The 22,928-nt window shown below is 41.6% G+C and overlaps 1 protein-coding gene across 1 annotated transcript in view; it reads left to right on the forward strand.

Annotated features, from left to right (window-relative positions):
- Positions 1-22,928, forward strand: part of DYRK4 (dual specificity tyrosine phosphorylation regulated kinase 4) — a gene marked incomplete at its 3' end in the record, with an annotated part of 43,631 nt that overhangs the window by 3,250 nt on the left and 17,453 nt on the right. Inside the window, exons 2-6 of the mRNA XM_081310771.1 lie at positions 15,601-15,681; positions 16,318-16,434; positions 17,155-17,293; positions 19,886-20,049; positions 22,535-22,671. Coding sequence (XP_081166897.1) covers positions 15,601-15,681; positions 16,318-16,434; positions 17,155-17,293; positions 19,886-20,049; positions 22,535-22,671 — 638 coding nt within the window. The remainder of the gene's footprint in view (positions 1-15,600; positions 15,682-16,317; positions 16,435-17,154; positions 17,294-19,885; positions 20,050-22,534; positions 22,672-22,928) is intronic.

The raw sequence follows: 22,928 nt of genomic DNA on the forward strand, positions 1-22,928 counted from the left end.
TGCACCTGTCTCTTTTTACTTTTTAACATGACTATTAGAAAAGTTGTGTTAGGTAGCCTGCATTATATTTATGGTGGAACATATGCTGTAAAAGGGACATTCCGTAACAGCAAAGGTATCCTTAGACTGGATCAATACCGAGTCCCCATAACTAGGATAGTACTGGCACAGACTAGCACTTGAAGTGTCCTTGTGGAATAAAACCCAGGAGTGTTTATTTATTTGCCCCTTTAAATACTTAGTGTCTACTTGTTTCAGACACTGTTTTAGGTGTTGGAGATACAGTCAAAAAGAAAACAGGTTAACAAATTATTATGGGGCTTAAAATTGAGATTCTTCGTAGGAAGGCCAGAGATTTTGGTGAAAATGTTGAGAATGGTAATGACTAGCTCTCATTTTCCTTCGTGGTTAGGGTTGCGATTGACAGTGTTTTATTTCCACCTTGGTTATATATTTAGAATCTCCCAATCAAGTTTTAAAGACTACTGAAATCAAAATTTTTAGGGATTATAGACATTTGTTAGTTATTTTCTATCATGTGTGGACAGATGTTCATTTTAACTCTAGCTGTGAGATCTCGATTAGGTCATTAAGTCTCTGACCATTTGTGAAACTGGAATAATTAGTCTTACATTCCCCGACTGCAGTGGTATTGATGAGGTAAGAGAACATGAACTCTGGGGCTGGCAGATTTTCGAATATGCTTTCACTTTTCCTTCTCTCTCCATTTAACAGAACGGGGTTTTATGAGACAGGCTCTTAACTGAGTCTCACACAGTAGAGGAAGGTATCTGAGGGTCCTTCCCTCTGTCTCATTTCTGTCTTTTATCAGCAGTCCTTTTACAGAAAGCAGAACCAAAATTAAACACAGAAACCCAGTCCAACCATTTGGTATTACTAAGGAAAGAGTGGAAATTACACTCAAAACTGAAGAGAGAAAAGAACACATTCCAGTTGCCAGAATTGTTTAGGTCTTTTTTTTTGGGGGGGGGGGCACACTAGCACACTGTTATCTATGGTAATGAATTACCTTTCATTGCAAATGAAAGGTTCAGACTAGAAGAACTTGTAATGCTCATAAACTAAATCGTCAAACCATTTAAACTATAACCACATACAACCAATCTAGAGTTGGCATCTCAATGAAAGTTAGGCATGTATTATTATGTAATGTAATTTGGAATGGATCTGGAGCCTTGAAGGAGCACAATTATGCAATTTCTTTCCATTCTCTCCCAGGGTCCCACTTTTCCTCCTGAGATCTACGCGGTAAGTACCAGTTTCTTTGTTTTGCATTCCCATTGCTGCTGTAATTTGGAGAGAGAAGAGAACAAATATTGGAGGTTGCATTTCTTATTGTGGAAAGGATGCTTAAGTGAGCGGCTTAGGAGGGAGTTTCTGACTGATAAAATGAATCAGAAAAAAATAGCTACTTTTCATTCTAGAGTCCGTGAAAAATGGAGTATCTGTCCAACATGGGTGTTTAAGGAGATACTAGAAGAAATCCCCACCCTACCCATATGGGTTTAGTTTTGTATATTTGCTCCTTTCAAAAACCTTGAGGTAGTTATCACCCCCGTTTTACAGAGAAAAGCAAGATCTCAAAGTCATCCTGGTAATAAAACCTGAAATCAGGATTCAGGTTTTCTTTTGTAATTCATGAATGCTTTTTAAAAATTGCTTCTCATTATTAATATATATAAAAGGACATTTAAGAAATATATGTGACACCCTTGTGTGTGCCCAACATGGAGTTGAAGAAGTCCCCTGAGTGTTCTTCCCCATTGAATCTCATCCTGATCCCTCTGAGCTAACCTCTATCTTGAATTTTACAGCTATTATTCCGTTGCTTTCCTGTGATATTTCCAAGCCTTGCACAGTATATGTTGGTTAATTTTGCATGTTCTCATTTTTGATATACAGGAATCATACTGTTAAGTGTTTTGCTATGTGATTTTCATGCTCAGTCCTACACTAGCCTACCTGCCACTGCATGTGGCTGTCCTTGGATTGTCCAGGGCTCTCTTGAGATGGATCATTACCTGTGCTTTGAATCTCAGATATTGTGAATAAATATCACCTTTGTTCTTGGGAACCTGATTATCTATCAGTTTAACTGCTCTGCCCTATTGCTTGGGCATGCTTATCTCATCAGTCATTGGACATTCTGTTTCTTCTTGTGTTTCTATTATTAAAAATAATTCTGCGATGAACGTTCTTGTGCATGTCTGCTGGTGCAAATGGGTAGCCATTTCTGGGTATTTACCTAGGAAGGGAGTTTCTAGGTAATGAATATGTGAATGCTTGACTTTACCAGGTAATGCCAAACTGTTTTCCAAAGCATTGGCATCAGTGCACTTTATCACCAGCAGGGCACACAAGTTTCAATTGTTCCACATCCATTTTATTACTCTTCATTATGTGACTTTTTATCTTGCCAATTTTGTAGGTAAGTAACAATTTTTTATTGTATCTAAACTTGCATTTGAATGATTGTTATTAATGAGACTAAACCCCCTTTCATATATTAACAGGCCATTTATATTTCCTCTTCTTTAAACTCCCTGTTTTTGTCTTCATTGTGTAAATATTTTTTTCTATGGTGTTGTCTTTTTCCTATTAATCTGTAGAATATTTAATATATTCTGACTATTAATCCTTACCAATATCATACACTGCAAATACCTTCATCTGGTTTGTTAGCTTGCCAGTTTTTATGTTCTTAATTTTTTAGAGTAGTTTTGGATTTATAGAAAAATTGAATAGAAGAGAGGAGAGTTCCCAGATACTTCATCACCTTCCTTATTTTATCTTATTATTAATATCTTGCATTACTGGAAAGTTGTTACAACTTATCAACCTATATTGATGCATTATTAACTAATAATGATTGTTATGATTTGGATGTGAGGTGTTCCCCAAAAGCTCATGTGTGAGACAGTGCAAGAAGGCTCAAAGGAGAAATGATTGGGTTGTGAGACTCTTCACCCAATCAGTGATTTAATCTGCTGATAGGGATTAACTGGGTGGTGACTGAAGTGGTAGGGTGAGGCTAAAGGAGGCGGGGAATTAGGGTGTGGCCTTGGTGTATGTATTTGTACATGGAAGTGGAGTCTGTGCTTCTTGATCACCTTGATGTGAGCTGCTTCCCTCTGCCACACACTCTGCCATGATGTTCAGCCTCACCTCAAGCCCAGAGAAATGGAGCCAGCCTTCTATGGACTAAGACTTCTGAAATCATGAGCCCTCAAATAAATTCTTCCTCCTCTATAATTGTGCTGGTCAGGTCCTTTAGTCACAGCCGTTAAAAAGCTGACTAAAACGATGATTTACTTTTGGTTGCATCTTTGTGTTGCACATTCTATGGGTTTTGGAAAATATATATTATTAGGTACAAACCATCACAGCATGATACGGGATAATTTTACTGACCTAAAAATACCACATTCTCCACCTAGTCAATCCTGACCCCACCTCCCACCAAAACCCTAGCAATCTCTCTTTTTGCTAACTCTATGATTCTGCCTTTTCCAGAGTATTCTGTAGTTGAAATCATACAGTACTGCACCTTTTCAGATTGGCTTCTTTCATTTGGCAGTATGTCAGTAAGGCTCCTCAATGTCTTTTTTTTTTCACGTTAAATATTTTTTATTATTAGTTGTTCAAAACATTACAAAGCTCTTGACATATCATATTTCATACATTTGATTCAATTGGGTTATGAACTCCCATTTTTACCCCAAATGCAGATTGCAGAATCACATTGGTTACACATCCACTGATTTACATATTGCCAAACTAGTGTCTGTTGTATTCTGCTGCCTTTCCTATCCTCTACTATCCCCCCTCCCCTCCCCTCCCCTCCCCTCCCATCTTCTTTCTCTACCCCATCTACTGTAATTCATTTCTCTCTCTTGTTTTTTTCCCTTTCCCCTCACTTCCTCTTATATGTAATTTTGTATAACAATGAGGGTCTCCTTCCATTTCCATGCAATTTCCCTTCTCTCTCCCTTTCCCTCCCCCCTCTCGTCCCTATTTAATGGTAATCTTCTTCTCATGCTCTTCCTCCCTGTTCTGTTCTTTGTTACCCTCCTTATATCAAAGAAGACATTTGGCATTTGTTTTTTAGGGATTGGCTGGCTTCACTTAGCATAATCTTCTCTAATGCCATCCATTTCCCTGCAAATGCCATGATTTTGACATTTTTTAGGGCTGAGTAATACTCCATTGTGTATAAATGCCACATTTTTTATCCATTCATCTATTGAAGGGCATCTAGGTTGGTTCCACAGTCTAGCTATTGTGAATTGTGCTGCTATGAAAATCGATGTAGCTGTATCCCTATAATACGCTCTTTTAAGGTCTTTGGAGAATAGACCGAAAAGGGGGATAGCTGGGTCAAATGGTGGTTCCATTCCCAGCTTTCCGAGGTATCTCCATACTGCTTTCCAAATTGGCCGCACCAATTTGCAGTCCCACCAGCAATGTACAAGTGTACCCTTTTCCCCACATCCTCGTCAGCACTTGTTGTTGTTTGACTTCATAATGGCTGCCAATCTTACTGGAGTGAGATGGTATCTTAGGGTGGTTTTGATTTGCATTTCTCTGACTGCTAGAGATGGTGAGCATTTTTTCATGTACTTATTGATTGATTGTATGTCCTCCTCTGAGAAGTGTCTGTTCAGGTCCTTGGCCCATTTGTTGATTGGGTTGTTTGTTTTCTTATTGTTTAATTTTTTTTAGTTCTTTGTAAACTCTGGATATTAGGGCTCTATCTGAAGTGTGAGGAGTAAAGATTTGTTCCCAGAATGTAGGCTCCCTATTTACCTCTCTTATTGTTTCTCTTGCTGAGAAAAAACTTTTTAGTTTGAGTAAGTCCCATTTGTTGATTCTTGTTATTAACTCTTGGGCTATGGGCGTCCTATTAAGGAATTTGGAGCCCGACCCCACAGTATGTAGATTAGAGGTTTGATAGCTCATTTCTTTTTTTCAGTGAATAATACAGCATTGCATTGGTATACCTGTTTATCCATTTACCTGTTAAAGAACATTATGGTTGCTTCCAATTTAGGGGGAAGTTAAGAATAAAGTCGCTACGAACATTCAAGTGCAGGTTTTTATGTAAACAAGTTTTCAATTCATTTGGGCAAATATCAAGGAGCATGGTTGCTGGATCATGTACTAACATATATTTGGCTTTGTAAGAAACTGTGTCAGACTGTCTTCCAAAATGACTGTACCATTTTTCCATCCCACCATCAGTGAATGAGAATTACTCTTACACCTTCTTGCCAGCATTTGGTATTGTCAATGTTTTGGATTTTCAATATTGTTGTAGTTTGATTCTGAAATGTACTCCAGTGCCATCTGCATCCAGCACAACCGGCTAACTCAAGGTCACTCAGGGGAAATTCCCAAGGCATTAGAAATAAAACACAGACACACAATTTACCTTTAAACCAAGCTCCAGGACGGGAGGCTGGCGAGAGAGCAAGCATGCTTTTATTAGGGAAATTTAAATTCTTAGGAAATCCTATCCAATGAAAGTCAAGGGAAGCAGGGTTACAAGGACAGGTGAGGTGATTGGATCCCTGGATATGTGGAGAGATACACCCCTGCACTAAGACAGTCTCTAGAACCCTAGAAGACCCAGGCTAACCAGCAGTGTGCCCGCCACGGGATGCCACACCGCTCAGCAGGGGAGTAAGACCCAGTCACGTGCTAGATTGGTTTTCGTGTTGAAGGCCTGATCCCCAGCTGGTGGCGCAGCTGGGAGGTGGTGGAGACTTGGGGAGGTGGAGCCTAGATGGAGAAGGTGGATCACTGGGGCATATCCTTGACCGTATATCTTGTCCCAGTCCCCCCCACCCCCTCCTGGCTGCTAAGAAGTAAGTGGCTTTGCTCTGCCACATCCTCCCCACCAGCCATGATATTCTACCTTATCACAGGCCCAGAAACAATGGAGTTGCTCAAAGAAGCTGTGAGCTAGGGGCACTTTGAGCAGAAAAAATACACATGCATAGGATGGAATAAATCTCAATGAATGGAAACAGCCTCAGAAATCATCCTCTTTTTTTTTTTTTTTTTTAAGCCGGAGAGAGAGAGAGAATTTTTTAATATTTATTTTTTAGTTTTTGATGGACACAACATCTTTATTTATGTTTTTTTTTAAATTTTATGTGATGCTGAGGATGGAACCCAGCGATCCACACATGCTAGGCAAGCGCACTACCGCTTGAGCCACATCCCCAGCCCCAGAAATCATTTTCTTTAACCTGCCTGCATGATGCACAAATCTACTTTATATTATAGGAAATTTAGTGTCTAATTTGTAGAAAAATGCTTCTTTCTAAGTGTTTCTGTTGTATTCTATATTCAGGTACTACTGGAATAAAAGCATGAACTTATTTTAATTTGAGATCTTTGGAGTGGAAGTAGTTTACAATCTCTTGTCCCCATGTTTCATGGTAGAATACAAAAGAGATCAGAAAAGATCACTGGATGGCAGTATGACACAGTAAAAAGACACTTGAGGACTTAGGCCGTACATAGACTTAGGTTTGCTACCATTAGTTGTGTTATCTTGGACAAGTCATTTGGTTGACTTTAGCCTCTCTTTCTCCATCTGTAAAATGAGGTCATCATATTATGTATTCCAAAAGTTTGCTACCGGAATCATGGTTTTTCAAGTTCCATTAGTGGACTCCTGAATCAGCAGGTTGCACTAAGTGCATTCAAAAATGACTCCTGGTTTCTGGATTTCCAGGCTTGTCTCATGCCCATCACTCAAGGATGGCCAGGGTCTCCTCCTTCCATCTCTACCAGGGTCAGAGGCTGGTAGGTGGGCCTCCCAGAGGATATGGCATCAGTGAGATATGAACCTGGTCCTCCCAAGTGGCAAGTCATGTTCACTGTGCTAATGGGTCTCCAGAGTCCAGCCTTGGCTGTGGGTGTAATCAGGAGGCAGCTCCTTCCTATCTAGGCATCCTGGGCTTCCTTGTGCACCACAAAGGGGCTTTAAGGGTAGACTCTTGGCTAGAAGTAGCAGAGAGGGAGAAACCGTGATTTGCTGAAGGTCTGTGTTGGTGGTAGCAGTTAAATCCCTTGGCTGGAGATTTTCTTCTTCCAGCTCTTTGCAAGGTCTGCTGGGCTAATCCTCTAACCTGTTTGCTCTGTAGAGAATCCCTAAAGGTTTTCTCTCCTGATCACCTGCCTCTCTCTGTTGATATATTTGTTTTGAACAATACATTTGAATACATTTGTTCTGACCTCTAGGAAAGGATTACAGAGGCTGTAAGGAGGAAGCTGTGAGTTGATATCACTGAACTTGAGCTTCACCTGTCCATCTAGCCACAACCAGGTACTAGGGATTTTTTTTTTCTTTCTTTTAAATGAAGAGGAGGAAGAAACAAGGAGGAGCCAACTGAAAAAATAACCAGAAAAATAGCTTGTGAGGTTCGACTGAGGCTGGATTCTTCAATGGAGGTGTGGTTTTCTGAAAAGGCTGGGTGGTCTAGGGACAGGGGACCAGAGTGGCCTGATGCCTGCTAAGTATTCCTCTGCTTTCTCCCCCGAACTTTGCAGATGAGGACATCCAGGTCTCTGTCTAAGGTAATAAGTTGAGGCAGTGAATCTTGAAATTCTGCTCTAACTAGTCCTAAATGGGGGGGGGGGGGCAGATCTGGTCACATTTAGCTTTCAAAGTGAAGAGGCAGGATGTATCCTGGAGCATGTGCATGTTGGGGTGGGGCCTGCTGCAATGAGAATGCAAACTAGGGAAGGGGGAAGGCAGAATGCCCAGGCAGAGGACATGGATGTGGGACAGGCAATTGGGGATTCCACCTTTCTGTGTTCCTCTTTCCTTCACCCTGATGTAGAGGTTACATGATCAGGTCAGTGTGACCCATAATGGGAATGTGCTCCTGCCTGGCTGGGTTCATGAACCATCTCTTTACTTCCCCCAACACCTAAAATATCATCCTTGAGTAGAGATTCATTTATTTGGACAGATACTCCCTTTTCCTGGCATTCTTTTGGAAAACTTAGTGGCGTTTGAGTGTGGGGGGGGGTATGGGCAGATGGGATTCTTGTGTGTGAATTAAGCAATTAGGAAGCTTTCCTTCCGAAAATAAGTGCCAGGGAGCAGGAGAGGTCTGGTGGGAATGAAAGCCTCTAGGAGAGTGGTTGAAGCCACACTGGGAAACAGTGGGTGACCAACCAGAGAGAGTGGAAGTCAAAGCTCTGTTGACTCCTAGACTCCTTCGAGTTGTCTCAAGTCTTTCAGGACAAATACTAGGATGTCCTGCTCCTCCTCTTCTTTCTTTCCTTCGCCGCTTCTTTCTTTCCTTCAGGAAATATTTAAGTGCCTACAAGCATGAGATACTGTGTTAGGCTTTGAGATCCTGAGCTGAGACCCAGGTCTTTTAGTAAAGAGTCTGACAGTCCAGCAGAAGAAGAGCTCAAGTGTGGCTAAATTCACTAAGTGAATGAAGGTGGCATGAAGTGGAGGAAGCTCTGCTCCATTCCCAGTAGAAATGGAGCAGGAGCAAACGTGTTGAGATGTGAAACAGCATGACATTTGGAAACTGCAGACATTTCCAGTGATGGGTGCTGAAAGGGTAGGGCAAGGTCATGACAAGGGATGAGGCTGGGAGTATTTTGTTTCAGGACTTCTGTACCCTGAGAAGTCACAGGGAAATGTAGGTGAGGTAGTAACGTGGCCAATGCTCACATTTATTCCTAAGGCCACTCTGGCAGCTGCATAAAGGAAGGGCAGGAAAGGAGACCATGGAACTAGGGCACTGGTGGATACTAAGTCTGAAAGTGGTATCTTTATTCTCACACGATTATTCTATTCATAGTAAGAGAATCATAAGTGATAATTACAAGTTTGATAGAGCATTCTCACGCTTGTTCCTGCAAGGGAGAGGCTCATGATTATTGCAGTCAGCTTATGTTGATTAATGTAGATTTGCTGTGGAGGCCCTTCCCTGTGATATCTTACAAAGAGGCAGTCGACAGCAGACCCTGCTCCCCAAGCAAGGAAAATGACACATAAAAATCCTACCCCGACAGGCACCTTGGTGCATGCCGGAAATCCCAGAGGCTGGGAAGGCTGAGATAGGAGGATTGCGAGTTCAAAGCCATTCTCAGCAATGGCAAAGTGCTAAAGTGACTCGTGAGATCTTCTCTCTAAATAAAATACAAAATAGGGCTGGGATGTGGCTCAGTGGTTGAGTGCCCCTGAATTCAATCACTGGTACCAAAAAAAAAAAAAGACCCTACCCCCATTGTGAGATGCTCAGCAAATCCAAATTGGTCTGAGGTGAGGCCTCAGCTCAATCCTGGCTTTTGTCATGATGGTATGGATACTGATACACAAGGTGACACCTGGGGGACCCCCATGTGAGCCATCCAGAGGGACTGACTGCTTTTGATGTTCCAGGATTGGCACATCATGTAGGGCCTAATGTTCATTGCCATAGAATCTTGTGGGAGGAGATAAAAATAATTCATAAAAAGAATGGCAGCTATTATGAATACAAACAACAATAAGTGTTGGTGAGGATGTGGGGGAAAAGGTACACTCATACATTGCTGGTGGGACTGCAAATTGATGCAGCCATTATGGAAAGCACTATGGAGATTTCTTGGAAAATTAGGAATGGAACCACCATTTGACCTTGCTATCCCTCTCCTCGGTCTACACCCAAAGGACTTAAAAACAGCATATTACAGGGACACAGCCTGTGTGTTTATAGCAGAACAATTCACAATACCTAAACTGTGGAATCAACCTAGATGCCCTTCAATAGATGAATGGATAAAATGTGGCATATATACACACTGAAATATAACTCAGCAATAAAAGAGCATTTGTAGGTAAATGGATGGAGTTAGAGAAGATAATGCTAAGTGAAGTTAGCCAATCCCAAAAAACCAAATACTGAATGTTTTCTCTGATATAAGGAGGCTGATTCATAGTGGAGTAGGGAGGGGGAACATGGGAGGAATAGACAAACTCTAGATAGGACAGAGGTGTGGGAGGACAAGGGAGTGGGCATGGGGTTAGAAATGATGGTGGAATGTGATGGATATTATCCAAAGTACATGTATGAAGACACAAATTGGTGTGAACATACTTTGTGTACAACCAGAGATATGAAAAATTGTGATCTATATGTGTAATAAGAATTGTAATGCATTCTACTGTCATATATAAATTTAAAAAATTAAAAAATAATTAGAAAGGCTACATAAACATCAATGGCATAACAGAAAACAAAGGGGATTCCATTAGAATGTGCTTCCCAAATCTGGCTGCATAGAACTCACTTGGGGAGCCTCTGGTCTCCACCACTAGGGAGTCAGGGCCATGTAATTTCTGTGCTTAATCTAGTGACTGGCACATGGGCGAGCTCAGTGAGTATGTTGCGAATGAATGCATCCCCAAGGTCCATCGTAACCCTGTGATTCCATGCATCCTTCTGGCTCAGAGAGGTAGAAGGGAGGTGTTTGCTGGAAAAATCCTTGAGGTAGGAAGAAGGACTCTTGATCACAGGAGCTGGTAACTAGATCAGTTTGGCAACTTTGCAGCTATTTTACATAAATGACAGGTGAGCGGTGGGGTGGGGAAGCTGGTTTCAATTTCCCACCTTTCTCCTAATTAGCTTTTAAATTGAACACAGCTTCTATTTGAGAAAGGTGAGCTGGCTTTTATAAAGCAGCAGATAGAATTTGCCACCTGCTATGGTTTAAGGTTTTGGCTGAGAAAACAAAGTAAGTGTGAGAACCTAAGTGCCTGGCCTAGTGAGAACTTGCTAGCTAGCTCAGAAAACAGACAGGAGAGAGGCGAGGAGGGGCCCTGGGTCAGGACAAGAAACTCTAGGCTCGGATCAACCAATTACTTGCATTTTCGTGTGGTGTCCAGTCCCTGTGGGTCCATGACCTGGCTATGGGAAGCACAGATAGAGACAACAGGGGAGCCCTCGAATTTAAATGAGGGCCTCTAGGGGGGAGAATCTTAACCACCCCAGCCAGCATCTCCTGTTCTATCCTCCCAGGTTCTCCCAGCCCAGGTCCTCTCTGTCCTCTTCTATAATCTAATCCACTCTATCTAGGCTCTCAGTTGCCCAGAGTACCTCCTGCCCCATCATTGATTTGAACCTTTGATAATTACCTGTTGTAATACCTTTTGTTTTTATTTTTATTTTTCGGTACTGGGTATTGAACTCAGAGGAATTTTATCACTGAGCCACATGACCCAGTCATTTTTTTTAATCTTTTATTTTGAAACAGGGTCTTGCTGTATTGCTGGGGTTGGCCTTGAACTTGGGATCCTCCTGCCTCAGCCTCCAGAGTCCTGTGCCACCATATTTGGCCCTTTTGTTTTTAAATAATAGGATTTTTAAATTATAAAAGCAGTGCATATTTATATAAAAGGTTTGGGAAATCAAGGAGCTTTACAGTTGACTTCTGGCTGTTTTGGAAACTTCTAAGAACAGCGATGCACACAGAGAAGTGGAAAAGGCTCTATCAGCTCCCTAGTGCCCTTTCTTATTTCCCAGAATCCAGCCACAGTTCATGGGCTGCACTGGAAGCCCCAGCTTTGCCATGTGACCCTGTGAATAAAGTCTTTTTTACACAGGAGAGTTCAAATGTAGATACAGAGACTATTAAAGAGACTCCTGTTGCATTGACTTAGAAATCAGTGCAGGGCCAAAGGACAATGACACCAATATTCACTGTCTGAAAGAAAGGTGGTATTTTGCTATGAATATGGGAGATCACACCCTCTTCTTCCTGCCATGGTAGAATGTAGTGTTGTGATGGGACATTGTGTGCCTCTTGGAGAAACTGCAGGAAACAGAGTCACCAAGCTCATAATCTTGCACAACAACATATTGTTATCTGAGTATGGGAGATGGGGTGCAGAGATGTAGAAGCTACCCATCCTGGGGGTGGCTTGGTTAGACCTGGGGCAGCTGGAACCCCTGGCTGTGAGTTGCCTCTTATCTTGACCCTCGTTGCTGTACAAGTATTAAATTTTTTCTGTATGTGTCATGATGTGACAAAGGTTGGGAAGCATGGCTGTGTTCAATAGATTGAAGCTTTGGTTGTACGAGAGGAAAGATAAAGTTTGTGTTAGCAAGCTTTCTGTTATTATGACAAAACACCTGAGATAATCATATAAGGAGGAAAAGATTGATTTTGGCCTCAGAATTTCAGAGGATTTCAGTCCACGGTAGCTTGTCTCTCTTGCTTTGGGCCTGTAGCAAGGCAGGACATCATAGCGGGGAGCATGTGTTAGAACAAAGCTTCTCATCTCGTGGCAGCTGGAACATTAAAGAGAGAAACAGAAGGAGGCCAGGTTCTGAAAGGTTCCAACTCCCAGGAGTGCCTTAGGCTAGAGACTAAACCTTCAACACAAGGGCCTTTGGAGGACACTGAAAATCCAAACCGAAGGAAGCTCTTAAGACATACATCCAGAAGTCACTTGAATAAATCTTACAAACTGATAGGACTTTGTAGATTACATCTTGCCCAGCCTTCCGTTCCATGCACATTTTGCACAGATGATCATCAGGTGGCTTCCACCTGATGGGAAAGTCAATGCTTCAGAGAGACTCCTACCTTTTATGTGCAACTCTAAATTTTATAAAATTCTTCATTTTACTGAACCAGACATTTCTCCAATTATAGTTCATTATAACATGATGGTAGTATTGATTTGACTTTTCTGATCCATAAATTTCCATTTACTTCCCTATAATTCCCACACTTTGACCTGATTCTGTCCTTTGAACCACGTAGAAGAAATTTGTACTATATCATAAGTGGCAGCCCTTCTGACATTGCCCTTCCTATAGGAGTTTTGTTTTAATAAAAGACTAATTTTTAGAATAGTCTTAGATTTACCAAAAAAAAGAGAGAGAGATAAAAGTTTCCACACACTACTCCCCACCATGTACCCAGTTTCCTTTATTATTTATATTTCATAGTGCATTTGTTATAAATAATGAACCAATATTGATACGTTATCATTAACCAAACTCCATACTTCATGCAGGTTTCCTTAATTTTTACCTAATGTCCTTTGTCTGCTCCAGGATCCCATATTACATTTAGTTGACATGTCTCTTTAGTCTCCTCTTGGCTCTGACAGTTTCTTAAACTTTTCTTGACAGAGCTTTATCCCAAGCCACCTGGACATGTGCACACACATGCACACATATACATAAATATTTCTACATGTAGCCATATGTATCTATATTAACTTAAACATGAGCTACCTCTCCAACTATGGTCCATTATAACTTGATGGTAATATTGATTAGACTTTTCTGATCCATAAATTTCCATTCCAACAAAGAGAAACCTGGTTTCTACCATCTGCCTTTGACTTTTTTCGGGGATGCACACCAGGGATTGAACTCAGGGGCACTCAGCCACTGAGCCACATCCCCAGCTCTGTTTTATATTTTATTTAGAGACAGGGTCTCACTGAGTTGCTTGGTGCCTTGATATTGCTGAGGCTGGCTTTAAACTTGAGATTCTCCTGCCTCAGCCTGGGATTATAGGCATTTGCCACCGTGCCCAGCTGCTGTCTACTTCTTAATTGTTCATTTCCAATATATGTATATGACAGTTACCATAATGTTAATCTATGAGAATTTCTCTTTTGTTTGATTCTTTTGTCAAGTTAAGCATCACAGCTCCTTTAGCCATCTTGTTCATCCTCCATCAATTTCATGGGAAATGAGCACAGATAACTTTCGGCATTTTGTGAATGAGGAAAATGGAACTCTATCACTCATTCACATTCGAGGCACTAGTTGAAGTGTCGTGCACACATTAAGTCATTCTTCCTCACAACAACCTTATGAGCTTGTTAATGATAATATCCTCCAGTAATAGGAGGAGAAGTTAATGACTTGCCCAAATTCAAATAATTAATGAGCAGTGGAACTGGATTCAAAATGAAAGAGTGTGACTTCCAAGTTCATGCCCTTGAGTATTGTCATGCCACACAGCTGCTGAAGGAATCTTTCTGAAGGACGGCTTTGCTTTGCACACGCCGTGCAAACCTTCCGTGGTTCACATTTGCCCATAGGAGAAGACCGAGTTTCTTAGCCTAGCTTTCAATGCTTCTGCAGCTCACAGCCAGCCCTGTGCTCCAGCTTATCCTCTCTGAGCAGTGGAGAGCCCTGGAGAATGCCTGGATACTGTTGCTTCTCCTAATGAGCATGTCGTCTTCCCTTCCTCTCCGTCCAGACCAAGCCCGTGCATCCCAGAAGTCCCTTTCCCCTCCTCCTGGGCTCATTAAATTTATGGTGGTATCTCCCTTTTTTCTTTTTTTTTTTTTTTTTTTTATCGACACTTGACACTCACCGATGTCCTTTGTCTGATGTTTAGTCTGGGCTGTATTTTGTTGATGTACTTTCCATTCATCTGTTGGTCTCTCCATGGCATCCTCAGTGCCAGCTTGTGGTTACTGCTGACACCTCCGAGTTTTAATATTCGTAAACCTACTTAGCCAATTAACCAACGTGGTCCGAGACCATGGCCCGTGCTCTGTGAAATCTTCTCTCCCTCAGATTACCTTCATATTCCAGGAGGTCAAGACCGAATATTCTAAATGCCCCATCAGTAGTGCTCTGTGGAGGACTCAGCTGTGCTAAAGGACAATAAATGTTGTACCTCAGTTGCCAGATTTAAAAGGGTCTGGCCCCCTGTATCTCAGCTTTAGATGTGCTTCCTTCAGGTCTCTAGGGAAGGTCTGTAAGAAAGAGAATGCTAAGTTTTGTTTCAAAGAACAGAACTTGTGTTCAAACTGAAGGCTGTTTGCTAAACTTTAGTTATTTCAGTGCTGCCTTCATGATTTTTGCCATATCTCGTGCTCCCTTTAATTTTTTTTACTTAAATTTTGATTTCATCCTAAGTAATAACAACTGCAAAATCACATGCTTAAAGTGCTTTTAATAGTTTTTCAAATGGATAGCAAAATAAATGCAGAGCCATTAGGTGATTGTCTATCTGCATCCTGCACGGAATTATGTCACCTACCCCTGTGGTGTGCTTACTACCTTGGAAAAAATTGTTCTAAGATTGTGGTCTTTTCCTCTCCACCCCTTTCTAGATGTGAAGCCTCTCTGATGAGAGCACTGATGTTCAGGCTGGGCACCTGTGTCCTGACAGGTTCCACTAAGGCATCTTTGGGCATTTTGAGTTCTGGGCAAGACTAAGAGCATTTTCTTTCCTAAATAGCAAGATAACATTAGCGCCACTTCTATTCCTTACCATCTACAAGGATGCTGGTTAAGACTGTGTTGGAAGAAAGCATATATTGATTTTTTAAGGTGTGAAAATCATAAGACAAGTGGATCTATCATTAGCACTTCTGGAAAGATTATTTGTGGGTAGTAATTCATTTCATGCATTGAGTACTTCTTTGAGCTTCTTTGAACTCTTCCTAGCTTGGGATCAGGAAAGCTGGCTTCAAGCATATCTTGCTTATTGTAAGGAAATGAAATAAAGGTCCAGGTGGCTTGGGATGAAGCCCTGTCAAGCCTTACTACACTTTTCTTCTACTTGACTCAGGTTGAAAATAAGCCTTTGGCTCAAGTCCAGAAGCCACCCTCCAAGATCAAGAACCTCAAAATGACCCGACTTTTGCATAAGGTAGGAAGTGTTGGTTAGTGACTTTAGGAAAGGACGAGGGCAGTGGATGGAAGAAATAGCTTTTTACAGGCACTTTTGGCCAACTCAGCATAACAATGAGAGCCCTCTATCCATATCACCATGCTTCTCTCCACACAGTTTTAAACATGGCTCTTTGTTGATAGTTAGATGATCTCTTTCCCAATCAGTTAATCAATCAATGTAGGAGGGCAGTAACCCAAGTGAGGTGGTCAAGTCTATAAAGTAGCCGTAGAGGAAATGGGAGTTTTTGTTGCATCAAGAAAGATTTGCATTGTATAGCAGAAAGGCCTTCCCCGTGTTTGGAAGGTAAAATATTGGAATGAGAATAATAATGGCTATCACTTATGGAATACTCTACATAGTTTCACAAAAGCTATGAGGTAGGTCCCATTTTTGAGAGTGATGAAATAATTAAGGCTGAGAGAAAGAAGCAGGGGAGTCAACCCCAGATCCTGTGTGCTAGATAACTCTGCTCCCTGGAATCTTCTTTTTTTTTCCCTCCAAGAATCTGGGTTTAGGCTCATCCTTGTTGTGGGGAGGAGTCTAGAAGAAATGACCTCTGGATAATGTTCTTATCTGAGTTTTCTCTACCTTATCCAATTTCTCCTTCTATAGGGTACAAACACCAACATTACTTCACTCCCTTTTATGGATACCAAGGAGAAGAAGAATGTGATCAACCTCCCACACATCAGCAACAAAATTCTGCTGAAGCCAGGTGTGCTGTCCCGGGTGAGTGCAGGACAGTGGACATGCTCCTGAGCAGACAGGTGAAAGACCTAGCTTCAGTTCAGAACCACATCTAGAAAAGTCCAGGAAGGTGGGGGAAAGGAGTAGCAGCTAAAGAGTTGGGTTCAAGTCCTTTTCTCACTCTTTGTACTGAATATGAACTTGGGTAAATATGCCTTTTACTTTCTCTTACCTACAAAGTGGGCCTTTAGGGAGTTGTCGTCAGGGGTGATTCATTGAGGAAAGGAAAAATGAAGTTGTGGTGTATAAATGATAGAAGAAAACAAAATCTTGTTTTCCTTCCATGTCATCTACCATTTTTTTTATAGGGACCCAATAAGATACTATGTAGGAAAGTCGTAAGAGGTGTTGTTATATAAATTCAAGTTTACATGTCCTTAAGCGAGTTACTTTATCTAGTTAGGAACTGGCCTCCTCAAGAGCAATGATAAAAACTGTTCTCATCTCTTTCTACAGTGACACACCCCTGGGGTGGTCAACTGTATGCTCTAATGTGCATGTCTCCTGGGGCATGAGATGAGAATTAGGTACTTCCTTTGGGAGAAAGGTGGAGAAAACCTACTGTCTCTTAACTACTGTTTTCTCCCTGGAAAGGTAGGACAAATCCTATCTGGATGTGAGTGTTTTGGGGCATATAAATAGTTTATGTTCCCCAGAAGAAGTTGAAGTAGTTCTTTATTACCAATTTCTTTCCTTGGACAGGAAATTCAAACGCACAGTCGTAAGCTGGCCTCTGAGTACAAGGCTTTAGAAGCACCTTTCCACCCTAGCATGAAGACTCATGAACACAAGGTAGAAGAGAAACCACCAAAGAAGCACAAGGTGCCTCTGACGGCAGCAGGTATGACACTGGTGGGGTGGGCAGTAGCAGCATAGGCGGTGGTTGGGGGGGGGTCGTCAGTGTTAAGAGCTGAGCTGACCTGGAGAGGGCTTAGCTGCCATATGTTGGAGTAGTCAACTAAGGCTACAAATCAAAAATGAAAGAAGTTAAGCCTTTGCCCTCTTACTGAAACAGTATAAACAAGAGGCTGGGTAAGAGGAAGTACCAGCATCACACTGTTCTATTACCTACCTTGGAACTATTCCAGGTAAGCGTCAGATGCATTAGTGCAGACAGAGGGCACTGTCTCACTGCCTGGGGAGCCCCCAACAAAAGACTTCTGTCCTTTTATGGACTTAGGAACACAGGAAAGTGAGTGGGGAGGAGCTAGGAGTGGACAAGTCCAGAATACTGAAAGTAAAGTGTCCTGAAAGTTCTGCCTTTCTCTTGACAAGGGGGTCTTGGCAGAGGTGCTTGAGGCAGGCCTCAGCTGGGTGTCCAATAGAGGGCTCTGAGTGGGGGCTTCTGGGTTAGACAGGCTCATATGCCTTAGAGAGTCAGTCACCTGCCAGGAGAATTTGATCCTCAGCTGCAGCTCTGGTCAGAGACTACAAGCTCGGGCTGTGGACCAAGTCTGGTGTGGGAAGTCAGCTGCCCCTGTGGAGCCTGCCAGATTAAGCCTGGGTAATTGTCTATTGTGAGGTCTGAAAGATCACACACAGTCTTCTGGCAGGAGCTACACTCCTCACGAGGTTCAGAGATTTTATGACCTCTTAGGATTCAAAGGAAGAGAACCAAAGTCCACTTAGCACTTACCATATGCCAACACTGTCCACTGCTCACAGCTCTTCTGCCACAGTGCTGAAGTTGAAATTGTTGTCCTTCTTAAATGATCTCAGGAGTGACCCTCCTGCCAGGAGATGATTTCAGTTCTGAGTTCATTCTGCCTTTACAGAGATGGTATCTGCCTCCTTCTATCTTGGGTCCTGATTCTGTCCTTTGGGCAAGGAACATACCTTATTTAGCTTTGACATGACTGCTCTTCGGGTATATGAAGGCAGTGGTCTTGTGCTCTATGTCTTTTTTTCTTTCTTTCTCCTCACAGTTCAACTTTTCAGCAGTTTGTCAAATAACACGGTGCCTCCTACCCTGATCCTGGATTCCTGTCTCTGAGTACTCTTCATTTTATTCAAGTGTGAATCTCACTCCCCACCTCGCCCCCCTTGCCCTAACACAAACGCTCATGTGATTTGTCTCATGTAGCTTAGAGAGGCACTAACAAGCATTTCCTATGTGGTTTGAAGTATTAGCTGGCTCCCCTGCAGGCCGGAGTGGGAGTAACCACAGGACTTTTTTTCTTTTTTCTTTTTTTTAGTTTTATTGATTTTATTTTTTTTTTAAATACACGATAGAGAAGTGCATTACATATAGAGCACAATGTTTCATATCTTTGTATATAGAGTATGTTCATGCCAATTCATGCTTTTATACATGTACTTTTTTGCATTACAATTCTTATATACCACAATTTTTCATGTCTGTATATATATAAAGTATATTAACACCCAATTTGAGTCTTCATACATGTACTTTGGATAATGATGTCCACCATGTTCCACCACCTTGCTAATCCCCTGCCCTCTCCCTTTCCTTCCCACCCCTCTCCCCTATCTAGAATTCATCTAATCCTCCCATGCTCCCCCTCCTTACCCCACTATGAGTCAGCCTCCTTATATCAGAGAAAACATTCAGCATTTGTTTTTTGGGGATTGGCTAACTTCACTTAGCATTATCTTCTCCAACGCCATCCATTTACCTGCAAATGCCATGATTTAATTCTCTTTTAATGCTGAGTAAAATTCCATTGTGTATATATGCCACATTTTTTTAATCCATTCATCCACTGAAGAGCATCTAGGTTGACTCCACAGTTTAGCTATTGTGAATTGTGCTGCTATAAACATTGATGTGGCTGTGTTCCTATAGTATGCTGTTTTTTAAAAAAGGTACACTCATACATTGCTGGTGGGACTGCAAATTGGTACAGCCAATTTAGAAAGCAGTATGGAGATTCCTTGGAAATCTGGGACTAGAACCACTGTGAGTTTGACCCAGCTATCCTTCTCCTTGGACTATACCAATGGACTTTTAAAGTTGCTTTTATGTCACCTGCCTGGTCCAGAAAACTTGTAGTTTTCAAACCTTCTCAAAATAAACTATTTGTCTGACCTGATTCCACATGAACTTGGACAAATATCACCTTAATGGTACACTATTGTTGTTATGGGCTTTGCTTCTGGACTTATTATTTTAAATATTTATAATAATAATAATAATTCCTATTTTTGCAGCAACCCATAGCTCTTGGGGCCCTAAATTCCCTTTTCCCTTGTGTTTATGTTGTCATATTGAATTTTTTGAAATAGTTCCAAAACCTTGGCATTTATCCTTGTTATATTTCCTCGTGGGAATATTCTCCATGCATGATCTTTAAGAAACCACCTATTTGAGGAAAAGGCTCATGAACTATAAAAGACATCACATCATCTGCACTTTTGGTAAATACCCTTGTTGCCTCAACTTAACTAACAATTATCCTGTTTTTTCACATAGAAGCCCTAAAGAATTTTAAGAGTAAGCTGTCTCCTTATGAGCAAAGTGAAATCCTGGGCTACACAGAGCTATGGTTCCTGGGGCTTGATGCTGAGAAACTCAATGTGGCTCCAGAGAAATTCAGCAAGACAAGTTTTGATGATGAACATGGCTCCTATCTGAAGGTGATGAGGGAGGAGGTCATGGTGACCTCAGGTGGCTTGGGTGCAATAGAGAGTATGGAAAGGAAAGCAAAAGGGGATATTTTATAATGTTTTGTGTTGAGATGACAGGAACTAGACATTCCAACAGATGCTAATAGGTGCTAAACCAAATAAACACCTTGTTTAAACATGAAATTTAGTATGCAAAATCTTCTAACAGAATGGTGATTTTCTTCAAGGGTATTTGGGATAACAAGTTTGCATCCTGAGTGAACTCTCACAGGCTATTCTCTTGCACCGTCCTGGACCCCTTGGAAAAGATCAGACTGGAGTAAGATGCACTTGCCCCTCAATCTCCCTTTTTGTCTCCTCCACACAAGCCCATTCATGGGCCCTTTTGTGTTTTATAGCAGATGCCATTCCCTCCACAGACAAGAATAGTTTTTGTCACTGTAGTGTCCCTCATGCACAGTGCTTTACTTCGTTCTGATTTTCAAAAATTGATTGCAGAGACTCCTCCTTTTCTGACTGTACCTCTGGGGATCCCAGGGTAATGCCTCTTTCTAGCCTGGACAGTGACCCCCTCTTCTGAGGATGCCTGCATGAGTGACACTTAGTCCACCAGGCTGTGAGCTGTCTGCACTTTCCTACTTCTGGAAATTTCATCACAACTTGGTTTTAGGATATGAATCTTTGAGGGCTTCATAGAAGAGATAAATTTTCTTAACATCATGTTTCTCAAGTTTGACTATGCACACAAATCACTTTGGGTTCCTGTTCAAGTGCAGATTTGTGTTTAGCAGGTCTGGGGTGGGACCTGAGATTTTGCATTTCTGAAAAGCATCTAGGTGAAGCCTATGCCACAGGTCCTTAGGTAACACTTTTAAGAAGCAAGGATGTGATTTTATCACTCACTCTTCATCTAGAACCCTGGTTTTTAACAATTTTAGGTCAAGGATCCTTTTGAGTATCCTCATCCCAGAAACATTAAGCTGTGCATGTGCAATGCTTTGGGGCATTAATGGGTCCTTGGTTAAGAATCTTCAATATAAACATTTTCTCCAATTCAACCACATGTCCACAACCCCTCACTCCTTGCTCCTTCCTTTGCTTTGCCCTACCTGCGTCTAGAGTCTCTAAGAAATTACCTGGGGTGTCAGTACTACCTTTATGGGAATTCACTGGAACTCAGTTCTTCAGTCTCAAATCTTAGAGAAGTGTGATTTTCATGGGGAGAGAGGGATAATGTACATTCTCTGTAAGCTCCAATTTTTATTCCTATTTTATTCCAGCATATACACAAATATATAATTCCTAAACAAATGATAGCTACATTCTCACAACAAATGTTAATTGTAAAATTATTTACTGAGCACCTGTCATAAGCTTGGCATCTATTAGACTCTGAAAATACAAAGGGAACTATCATGAGTCAAGTAAGCACAACCAAAGTCCAAGTTGACATGTAAGCCAATAATTATGAGGCAACCAAACTGATGACATGAAGAAGATAAATGTAAATGCTTGAAAAATATATGCCAAATTTGTGCAGATTCTGTCCCATTTTCATGAAAGACCTTTAGTCTAGACTAACCCTCTCTGATGTATCAGTAAAAAGTTTTACATGCTCAAATTTATGGTGTTGATTCTTCTTTGTGAATAATCCTTTATCCTCAAACACACAGTCACAAACCAGCCTGAAAACTTGTACACACTCATCCCTCACCTCTTTCAAATTCATGTGTAATTGTAGAAAGCTGAGATCAACAGCGCCTGATGACCTTAGAAATCATCTTATCCAGATTCTCATCTTCATCTTCACAGATGAGGTCACTCTAGCTCAGAGTACATAAGTGACTTATTTGAAGCCACCTAGCTCAAGTCTTTAATGGAAAATTTCCTGTGGTTTTTAACTAAACACCTGGTTTCTTGCACAAGGATAGTCATGGATAATTCTGGCTCTTAGAAAATATTACTCTCACCAAGAAAGTCTGTATTAACTTCAGAAGGGGACTAAATATGAATAAGACTAGGAGAGAACCACATCTGGTCAAGAAGGAACAGAAGAGGCATAAAGCCTTCTCTGATTGATAGAGGCACATCAAGGGTCAGAGATAGAACTCCCCTAAAAGGGAGCTGATGTTGAACTTGAAGAATCATGAAAGGTCCGAAATAGAAAGGACTTTCAGTTTTGTCCAGCCCCCTTACTATGTAGGTCCTAAGAAAGACATGCAGGAAACTAAAGGGCTGGGACTAGCACCCAACATTTCCAAAGACTAACTAATGTTCTTTTCACTGCTTGACATGGATGGAGCCTGTGGAACTAACTGCCCCTGGCACCACCTGGGTGGTCTTGGATCCAGGAGATCATCTAACCACTACAGTAACAGAGAGAAGGGTGGGAGTTTAGAAACACCCCTCCAAGGAGTGACCCATGATCTAGGGATGGGGATCCAAGGGCCGTGGGCTCTGGCTCTTTTCCTCACCTCTGGCCTGGCTTCTGCAGGTCCTGCATGACCACATTGCCTACCGCTACGAGGTTCTGGAGATGATTGGAAAAGGGTCCTTTGGACAGGTGGCCAAGTGCTTGGATCACAAAAACAATGAGTTGGTGGCCCTGAAAATCATCAGGAACAAAAAGAGGTGTGGATCCATGGATGACATAGGCCATAGAAGATGGATTGCCTGGCTTCTAGCTGCTTCAGGACTCCAAACCTTTCTGCCTCTGCCTCTTCCTCTTATATTTCTCTTTATTCTCCCTTTCCTATTTTTCTCTCTTCATGTCTGAGTCCATGAAGGGGCAAAGAGGAAGTAAGAGTGTGGAGTTATTAGTGCTTTCTGCGGTGTTAGACATTTCTGTTGGGGTTGTGGTAGGGTCTGAGGAAATGGGCTAACTGCTG

Source organism: Spermophilus citellus (assembly GCF_964194105.1).
Source record: "Spermophilus citellus genome assembly, chromosome: 10".
Taxonomy (NCBI): domain Eukaryota; kingdom Metazoa; phylum Chordata; class Mammalia; order Rodentia; family Sciuridae; genus Spermophilus; species Spermophilus citellus.